Raw genomic sequence first — 10437 nt, 5'->3', positions numbered from 1 at the left:
AACTCCCTGAGGGACTGAATTGCTGGGCAGAGGGCTGTGGGGACCATGGTCTCAGGGAACATCTAGCTCAATTGGCATAACATAGCTTATAAAGAAAATGTTGTACATTCTACCTTGGTGAGTCGTGTCTGGGGTCTTAAAACCCTGTGAGCATCCAAGATACTCCACTGGTCTCACTTATTCAGGAGTAAGGGAGAATGAAGAAAACAAGATCCAAGGGAAAGATTAGTCCAAAGGCCACAGCTATCATGACCTCCACCAGACTGAGTCCAGTACAACTAGATGGTGCCTGGCTACCACCACCGGCTGCTCTGACAGGGGTCACAACAGAGGGTCCTGGAAAAAGCTAGAGAAAAATGTAGAACAAAATTCTAACTCACAAGAAAAGACCAGACTTACTGACCTGACAGAGACTGGAGAAACCCTGAGAATGTGGCCCCCATATACACCATTTTAGCTCACTAATGAAGTCAGTCCGGTGGTTCACCCTTTAGCCAAAGATTAGACAGGCCCATAAAACAAAACGAGACTAATGGACCGCAACAGCCCAGGCACAAGGACTAGAAGGTAGGAGGGGACTGGAAAGCTGGTAATAGGAAACCCAAGGTTGAGAAGGGAGAGTGTTGACATGTCATGGGGATGTTAACCAACGTCGTAAAACAATATGTGTACTAACTGTTTAGTGAGAAACTACTTGTTCTGTAAACCTTCATCTAAAGTACAATAAAAATATAAAAATTTAAAAAATAAATAAAATAAAAACAATTTTAAAAAAAGACATTGCCTTAATCTCTTCTCTAGTAATCAGGGAAATACAAATTAGGACCAATATGAGAGTTAATTCCCTCATCAGATTGGAAAAGATTGATTGAATGGATAAAAGAATGATATCCTGGGGAACGGACGTATCTCTGCTCAAGTCAGGCTCTGGCGGCTTCCCTCGCCCCAAATCTGCTCACTTCCTAATGGCTCTGCCACAGCCACCACACCCATCACCATATTCCCTTCAGCAACACAATAAATGAAGTTCTATGTGTTCGCACAGTGGGATACTATACAGCCGTGAGAAGTGATGGTCTATCTGCAACTATAAGAAACAGGACAGATGAACCTCGTACATACAAGGCTCAGTGAAATAAACCAGACACAAAAGAATCCGTACTGTCTGATTGCATTTATCTAAATCACAGGAAGAAACAAAAGTGACATATAGTTAGAACTCAGGAGAGTGATCATCCTTGGGAAGAAACAGAGCAGGAAGAAAGGGGGCAGAAGGAGACTCCCAAGGGTCTGGAATTTTCTATTTCTTGATCCAGTGCTAGCCACATGGGGCTTTCACTTTGAGAAAACTTAGGGAATTGTGCACTTACAGTCTGTACTTTTATCTGTATGTACATTACACCTTAATTGAAAATTTCCTTAAAATAACTTATTTCAGGCAATGGTGCATGATAAGCTTTGAGATGCATGAAACAAACTACCAGAGAATTGTTGATATGTACATGTGTGTTTAGATTCATGGAGAAAGGTCTGGATGGGCATGCTCCACATGTGACAGGGACACTTTTGGGGAAGGGCATCAGGTAGGATAGGGTGTGGGGACTAGAGGAGATTTTCTGTCTTGCCACATTGATTATAAATGGCTTGAGTGTTTTACTGTTGTTGTTAGGTCCCATCAAGTCAGTTCTGACTAATAGTGACCCTGTGTACAACAGAACGAAACACTGCCCGGTCCTGTGCCGTCCTCACAATCGTTATGCTTGAGCCCATTGTTGCAGCCACTGCGTCAATCCATCTCGTTGAGGGTCTTCCTCTTTTTCGCTGACCCTCTACTTTGTCAAGCATGATGTCCTTCTTCAGGACTGGTCCCTCCTAATAATATGTCCTATGTATGTGAGACAAAATCTCTTGCCATCTTTGCTTCCAAGGAGCATTCTGCTTGTACTTCTTCTGAGTATTTTACTAGAAGCCTATTATTTGGTGCATCTGTATAAAATCTTTTAAAATATATGCAAGAATAGATTCTTGGTGGATTTTATTTCTGTGGTAACTAAAATACCCCAACATTATTTTTCAGGATTCACAGCTTCTACAGGGCCCAGTTGAAGTGCAAGGACACAGCCTAGACGACCTGAGCCCAGGGCCAGGTGGGACTCAGAGACCTGGGGAGAGGTCTCTCCTGGTGGGAGAGTCTTGGTCCATTGACTCCACAAGCGGCTCTCTCCTTCTGAGAGGCAGACTGGATGATTATCAGGGCACAAATGTACTGGGGCAGCCTTTCCTCAGCAGCTGAGCATCAGTATGACAGAGCAGGGGGCGAGGCTACTGCTCAAAAAGAGCAAAGTTACAAAGTCACACTCTAAGCTCCAGTGAGGGCCAGGGCACAGCAGAACAGAGAGGAGCGTTAGCTAGTCTGGGATGTGACTGCGCACAAGGGCTTCTCTAAGACAGGTGTCCTCAGGTCACTGTCAAGTGAGGTGTCTCATGCCAGGCCACCTTCTTGGATAGGAAAGTCTCCACAAATGGAAGGAAAAGCTGAAGTCCTGGATTCATGCTGGGGTGGAAGGACATGGAGAAATCGATTTGAGTAGTTAGAGTGGGACTGTGAGGGGGAGGGAAGAGGAAGCCTGAGAGAGAAGAAGAAAGTGAGAGAGGAGGGGAGGAAGGCACAGGATGGAGGAGGAAGATGAAACCCTGTGGGCAGATGGAGAGAAGCTAAAGAGCCTCAAGGGAGGAGAATGGAAGGGAGGGAAGGAGGAAAAAACCGAGGGAGAGGTGCACAAGGAGCAAAGTAGAGTTCAAAGGGTAGGGTGAGCCCAGGAAAGGGAGATGAGAGACTGCAGGGGGGCATAGAGAGAGAGAGAGAGCTCAAGTAAAAAGGAGGCTCTCCCAAGCAAGGCTGGGAGAACCAGTGAGGGGGTAACATGAGAACGAGGGAGGGCTGAGGGGGTGGTTCTCATCTTACCCCTAGGATGCCTTCAAGCTCCTGGGAAAGGAAGTCCACATTTGTATCCATTCCCAGCCAGGGCTCAAAGGGCTTTCCCTGGTGGCTCACAAAGTTTTTCTAGCAGTCTGCAAATTCTGCGTGAAAGAGCAGAGGGTAGGCTTCCAATGCAGGGAAATGGACTACACATCTCTCCAGGTGGAAGTCTCCCGAAGTCAGCTCCCCCTCACTGCCCCTCTCCAGTTCCTCATTCTCCCATGGAATGTCCTTTCCAACTGGACTCAGAATCCTGTCCCCTATGCTGCCAATAGTCCTGACACTAAATCCTCCCCAACAGCTCCCAGTGGCCCTTCCAGCCCAAATACTCCCCATGGGTCTTGCCGGGGCCTCGTCACTGATGCCCCTCAGGCCAGCTCACCCCCAGAAGTCACGACCCTGATATGGGCCCCAGCCTCCTGCAGGGCCCTCAGCCCCTGCCAACGTGCTCGTTTTTTGCTGTAATACAGGCGGGCCGCAAAGATCCTCAGGCTGACATTGTGGTGCTTCCCCAGGAATGTGGTCACTTCCTGGGCACATTCAGCACAAGGACTCCAGGAAGTGTACCAGGTGACTCGGTACTGCCTGTCCGCTTCCAGCTTCTCCTGAATGCTCCTGGAGGATAGGAACCAGATTTCCGCATGGCCAAATCCCTGAAGGTAAAGGAGAAGGGAGGACCAATAAGCAACATCACGATAAACAGAGAAAAGATTGAAGTTGTCAAGGATTTCATTTTACTGGCATCCACAATCAACTCCCATGAATCAGCAGTCAAGAAATCAAATGATGTATTGCATTGGGCAAATCTGCTGCAAAAGACCTCTTTAAAGGGTTCAAAAGCAGGGTGTCACTTTGAGGACTAAGGTGTGCCTGACCCAAGCCATGGTATTTTCAATGATCTCATATACATGTGAAAGCTGGACAGTGAATAAGGAAGACCAGATAAGAACTGATACCTTTGAGTTATGATGTTGGCAAGGAGTATTGAATATACCATGGACTGCCAGAAGAATGAACGAATATATCTTGAAAGAAGTACAACCAGAATGGTCCTTAGAAGCAAGGATGGCAAAACTTCATCTTATGTACTTTAGACATGTTATCAGGAGGGACCCATCCCTGGAGAAGGACATCATGCTTTGGTCAAGTAAACAGTCAGTGAAAAAGAGGAAGACCCTCAAGGAGATGGATTGACACAGTGGCTGCAACAATGGGCTCAAGCATAGCAATAATTGTGAGGATGGTGCAGGACCAGGCACTGTTTCGTTCTGTTGTATGCAGGGTCACCACAAGTTGGAACCGACTTAACAGCACCTGACAACCACAACAAAGGAGAAGGGAAGTGGGGGTGCTATAGGCTGGGTGATCATCAGGCTGGATGGAGGCTACCATGCTAAGTCTCTTCACTTCCCAGGAGGAAGGCATGGGCATCAATCAGTCATTCATTTATTCCCTCATTCATTCTTCAACAGTCCGCTGTACACCTACTCAGGGTCATGCCTGAACAGGAAGTTGAGATGAAAGGATGGACCATGGCCGGTCCTGCCCTCAAGGAGACCCCAGTCTGGGGGAGATAAACATGGACCACAGTGACCCTCCCTGTCTGCGATGTGATGTACTGCTTTTGTGTGACCTTTCTCACCATGCTCTTGCAACTCTCCTACCCAAGTGATTGGGTGGGACTGTGAAAATAGGGTAATTGTGGCCCACCAAGGGGATTGGTCAGTTTTGCCCTTCGGCAGGGCTTGAAATGAGCCGCCTCAAAGATGGGAAAGAGAGGATCCTACTGCCACCAAGGAAGAACAGCCAGGAGCGGAGAGTGTGTCCTTTGGACCCAGGATCCCTGCACTGAGAAGCTCCTGGAACCAGGCAACAGAGAGAGAGCTCAAGAAGCGGTGGCAGAGAAACAATGGCAAGAGTTGGCCTGGTGGGCTTCCCGGGCCATGGTGGGTGAAAGCTGAGTGCCTTTTGACAGGAGGCTTGCTGGTGGAGTAGAATGCCTATGGGCACTTATTGGCAGAGCGAAAAGAGCTCTGTAACACTTGCCTGAGCAGGGCAGAGGCCATGGGCCAGGGAGAGGCGTGCCTACGAGCACAGCTGGGAAGAGGCTGTACTGTTGGAAGTGTTACGGAATGTAATGGGTTCACCATTTGTGCTCTCAGTAATAATAACTAAGAGCCAAGTGGATTTAAAGCAAGGCATAGTTTATTACTCACAGCAAGTAAGGCGACAGGGGGATCAGTCCCAAAGCACTCTCTCCCCGAACAAAGGGCTGGAGGAAGTTTTGTACCCCATGGGAAAGGAGAAGTCATACATATTCTTTAACTTCATACATATTCGAAAAGAGATCGATCGGGGTAAGATTTGGCCCGGAAGTGGCTCACGGACTTCTCTCTTCTGAAATGGGCTCGGTCACTGCTCAATGACATATGTCTGGTGATTTTGATTTCTTGGCACGGGTCTTTTGGTTCTTTTTAAAAAAATTTTTTTTAATTGTACTTTAGGTGAAGGTTTACAGAACAAATAGTTTCTCATTCAACAGTTAGTACACATATTGTTTTATCACAATAGTTAACAACCCCACAACATGTCAACACTGTCCCTTCTCAACCTTGGGTTCCCTATTACCAGCTTTCCTGTCCCCTCCTGCCTTCTAGTCTGTGTCTAGACTGCTGTGCCCCATTAGTCTCATTTTGTTTTATGGGGCTGTCTAATCTTCGGCTGAAGGGTGAAGGGTGAACCTCAGGAAGGAGTTAAAAGGGTACCCGGGGGCCATACTCTCAGGGTTTCTCCAGTCTCTGTCAGGCCAGTAAGTCTGGTCTTTTTTTGTGAGTTATAATTTTGTTCTACATTTTTCTCCAGCTCTGTCTGGGACCCTCTGTTGTGATCCCGGTCAGAGCAGTAGCATCTTTTGGTTCTTAGGCAATACTTACTATGGGATGGGACCATCTGGCAGTCAACCTGGACTCTTACTGGGCATGCCCAGGATTCTAATTCTAATTGACTGATCTGAAAGATGGCTGCAAGCGGGAAGATTTTGAGGAAGCAGCTTAAACTTTAACCACGAGTGAAGTAAACAATATTTTTTGATTGACGCCATTCTTCTTCTAGAAAAATTTTTAACTGACATAACTTGTTGTTTAAGGCTTTTTCTGTCCCTAGTTGGTCTCAACTCTCCCCTGAAAAGTTCACACCCCTTATTTTTGAAGGGTTTAGAGATGGAGGTCTCTTTTTTAAACGATACTTCCTGTTGACATGGGGTGCAGGGGCCTAAAGTTTAGAGGAGTGGGATTCTCGCGCTGCCTGAGCTGAACTGTCATCTTCCCTGGGTCTCTAAAGCTCCCTCATAAGTTGTCTGTGTTTCTTCTTGAAGGGGAATGGGCTGGAATCCTTGAGCAACCATCATCTGAAGGTGGAACTTTTGTAATCTGGAGGAGACAAACTTGACAAGTAAATTAAACAGGTGAGGACCAAAAAGAAGTCCCAGCAGGATGGCAATTAGTGGACCACGCAATGGCAGAAACCAAGTAACTGAAGGGAGAAGGTTCTTCACAGCTTGAAACATGCACTTCTATTGCTGTCATGCCTGGTGTCATTTGAAAGATGATTACTTTGGTGTCTTTAGGTGTCAAGTAGGGTTTTGTCCGGGTGTTATTGTTAATGTATCCATATTCTACCAGTACTGGTTGTCCTAATTTTAGGGTTTGTTTTCTTGGGTTTTTAAATTTTCGAATGACACACCCAACAGTTGGTAAGTTTCAGTCCATTAGCTATTGCCCTTGAAGTGGAGACAACATAATTGTCTCTCCACCCATTGTCTCTTATTCGTTCTTTTTTTTTCTTTTGCTGGTCTCATAGGAGGGAAGACTCCCCACAATATAGAAAGGAGGAATAGTGAAGCCAATTTCCTTTTTCTTTTACTATTAAATTTGAGTATAAGTAGCAGCTATGAATACAAGAAAACTTAGTCAACCTATCAGAAACAATATCAGTACTATTATCTGGCTTATATTAAGTAGTTGGAGAGTGAAATGGTCTAACACTAATATGTCTATTAGTAGCAAAAGTGTAATAGCCCCGCTTATCACACTTAGAACCAACATTTAAAAGTAGTAATGTAGTCTTTTAATAGCAAGGGGCGTAGGGAGAGTCCGAGAACAGGAGTTCCACAGGCAATAGCTAAGATGAGAATCAACCACAGAATCAGGACAGAAAGAATTCTTAATATTTCTATACCACTCATTTTTATGATACATACCTACTGGTCGTTGTTCTGTCTTTTGAACATCACTTCAGTCTTTCAACTGGTTCACAGGTGCAGGAATCTGGATTCACAGGCGGTCCATCAGGGTCTTCTGGAGAAAGATTGGACTTGAGAATGATGGACCCACGGAGTAACTCCCTTTAGCCTGAGAGCAGAAGCAGTTGTTTTCTGGATTTTTCTGCTCAAAAGCAAATAACTTTTGGGAGTAGAGGTGCAAGGGTACACAGAAGAAAGCATCTTTTAAATCTAACACCGTAAAGTAAGTAGCAGTGGTGGGCACCTGAGTAAGCCAGGTATATGCGTGAGGGGCCAGTGGGTGAATAGTTACTACAGCCTCATTTACTGTTCTCAGATCTTCTATAAAGTGATACTCTCCATCAGGCTTCCTGACAGGTAAAATGGGAGTGCTGTAAGCAGACTGGCAAGGCTTCAATAAGCCCTTGTCTGTGGAGCTTTTCTAACACTGGTTTAATCCCAGCTCTCGCCTCTGGCTTAAGTGGATATTGCTTGCGCCAAGGAAGAGCAGCTCCAGGTTTTAGTTTAACCCAGGATTGGCATTTTTGGCCCTTCTTGGCTGGTTTACATTTCAGACTAATGGGTTCACTTTGGTTAAATATACTGAGGGATATTAGGTGTGCTTTGTGCAGAACCTCCTGTCTCAAGGAACGCTAGGAGTCCTGCCCCTTGACTTTAGTCTATTTCTATGGTTACTCGATCTCCAGAGGGGAAAACAGTAGCCTCTAGTTTACTTAATAGGTCCGTGCCAAGCAAAAGGACTGGACATTTAGGTATATATATATATATATATATATATATATATATATAGAAAAGAGTGAGATAGAGTACGTGTTCCCACCTCACATGCTAAAGGGAATGTAAACCTCTCAGTCTGCGGCTGTCTCGAGACTCCCATCATCACACAATCCTTTTTGGAGACCTTGCCAATAGGTTTGTTCAAGACAGAGTAGGCAGCTCCCATATCAAGTAAAAATTCGGTTTTTTTATCTGCCACATTGAAGGGAACCCGAAGTTTCGCAGGAGTGATGGAAATCAGCTGTCACTGTTCCACGGGAGCTGGGCGGTCCCCTGGGCCTTGTGACATTTGTAGTTTGAGGTCACAGTTGGGGTGGTGGTCAGGTCGTCCGGGCTGAGGACAGTCCAGACACTCCCTTTTCCAGTGTCCTTTCTTTTTGCAATATGCACACTGTTGGGGCCCCAGCTTTGCTGGTGGCCCTGAAGGGCGACTCTAAGGCCTGTATGATTGGGTACTTACCTGTGACAGTCCTGGTCCCCAGGGATTACCTTGAGGTGGTCCCTGAATAACTGCAGCCAACAACTGAGCCTTCTTTTCTATCTTTTTATCCATCTCCTCTTCCTCTGCCTGATCTACTTTGTTAAAAACCTTAAAGGCTTCTTCTACTAATTTAGATAACGGTGTCTGGGGACCAGCCTCCAGTTTTGAAGATTTTTTCCAATATCTGAGGCACCCTGGGTTACAAAATGCAGACCCAGCAGAGGGGCGGCCTCTGGTGCCTCTGGATCTCTGTTGGCAAACTTTTTAAAGTTTTCTGTCAGCTTATCCAAAAGGGCCCCAGGGTTCTCAGTTTTTCCTTTGAATAGTTAACTGACTTATGGACACACTTTTTCATTTCCTCAACCACACAGGTTATAAAATGTTTTAGTCTTGCCCAATCCAGTCGGTCCTGGTAAACCCACTGAGGATCAGTTCCAGGAACTGCCTCATCTCCTGGCTTCAAACAACTGTGCTTGAGGTTGGTGGGGACAAAGCTGTCAGCATGTTCTCTTGCCTCAGCTAGTATTCTGTTCTTCGCATCAGTAGAGCAACAGGTGGTCAGAACTACTATCACGTCTTGCCAACTGAGAATAAAGTTAAGACTAAGCTTAACAAACTCCTCTCTAAATTTCTCCAGGTCTTCTGAAAACGTACCCAGTTTCTCTTTATGCGCACTTAAATCTGAAACAGAAAAGGGGAACTGTACACGGACCACCCTGCCCTGTCCATCTACCACCTCTCACAGGGGGCACAGCCCCCCCGAAGTCTTTTTAGATTCTAGGAGGGGAGAATAAAGATTGTGGGGATGGAGGACAATAGGGGTAGAGGGAAGCTCCCTGGGACCCATCACCAAAGAGGCTGTGGGTCTGAATGAGGAGTAAGCGAAGAGGGGGCAGAAGGAGTGTTGAGGATAGGATCAGAAACGGCCCGGGGAGGTGAGCTGGGAGGGAAGTATGTTGGAGGTTCAGGCAGGGACACTAGCGAGGTCAGTGCTGGACCTCAATTCAAGAGGGGATCCTCCAAAAGGTCTGGTTCTCTAGATTCCCTTGGAGGTTTTTTATTTTTTATTGTCATAGTTTAAGTGAAAGTTTACAATTCAAGTTAGTGTCTCATACAAAAATTTATACATATATTGTCATGTGACCCTAATTGCTTTCCTTACACTGTGACAGTACACTCCTTCTTTCCACCCCTGATTTCCCGTGTCCATTCAACCAGCTCCTAACCCTCTCTGCCTTCTCATCTCACCTCCGGACAGAAACTGCCCATTTAGTCTCATGTGTCTGCTTGAGCTAAGAAGCACACTCTTCACAAGTATCATTTTATGTCCCACAGTCCAGTCCAATCTTTGTCTGAAGAGTTGGCCTCGGGAATTGTTTTAGTTCTGGGTTGTCAGAGAGTCCGGAGGCCATGCTTTCTGGGGTTCCTCCCGTCTCAGTCAGACTGTTAAATCTGGTCTTTTTACTAGAATTTGAGTTCTGCACCCCACCTTTCTCCTGCTCCATCAGGGACTCTCTGTTGGGTTCCTTGTCAGGGCAGTCATTGGTGGTAGCCGGGCGCCATCTAGTTCTTCTGGTCTCAGGCTGATGAAGTCTCTGGTTCATTTGGCCCTTTCTGTCTCTTGGGCTAATACTTTCCTTGTGTCTTTGGTGTTCTTCATTCTGCTTTACTCCAGGTGGTTGGGACCAATTAACCCATCTTAGATGGCCACTTGCAAGCTTTTAAGACCCCAGACGCCACTCACCAAAGTAGGATGCAGAACATTTTCTTAATAAACTTTGTTATGCCAGTTAACCTAGATGTCCCCTGAAACCATGGTCCCCAGACCAACACCCCTGCTACTCTGTCCCTCAAAGTGTTTGGTTGTATTCAAGAAACTTCTTAGCTTTGGGTTAGTCC

General features: G+C 46.0%; 1 protein-coding gene across 1 annotated transcript in view; it reads right to left on the bottom strand.

The window, feature by feature from the left end:
- The window catches only part of LOC101347659 (DNA dC->dU-editing enzyme APOBEC-3A), a 56928-nt gene that overhangs the window by 20649 nt on the left and 25842 nt on the right, over positions 1–10437 (bottom strand). Inside the window, exon 2 of the mRNA XM_023728916.1 lies at positions 3363–3633. Within this exon, the coding sequence (XP_023584684.1) occupies positions 3363–3633 (271 nt within the window). The remainder of the gene's footprint in view (positions 1–3362; positions 3634–10437) is intronic.

The sequence above is a fragment of the Trichechus manatus genome, unplaced genomic scaffold (assembly GCF_000243295.1).
Source record: "Trichechus manatus latirostris isolate Lorelei unplaced genomic scaffold, TriManLat1.0 scaffold00027, whole genome shotgun sequence".
Taxonomy (NCBI): domain Eukaryota; kingdom Metazoa; phylum Chordata; class Mammalia; order Sirenia; family Trichechidae; genus Trichechus; species Trichechus manatus.
Note: the sequence above shows the minus strand (reverse complement) of the source record. Positions and strands in the feature narration are given on the sequence as shown.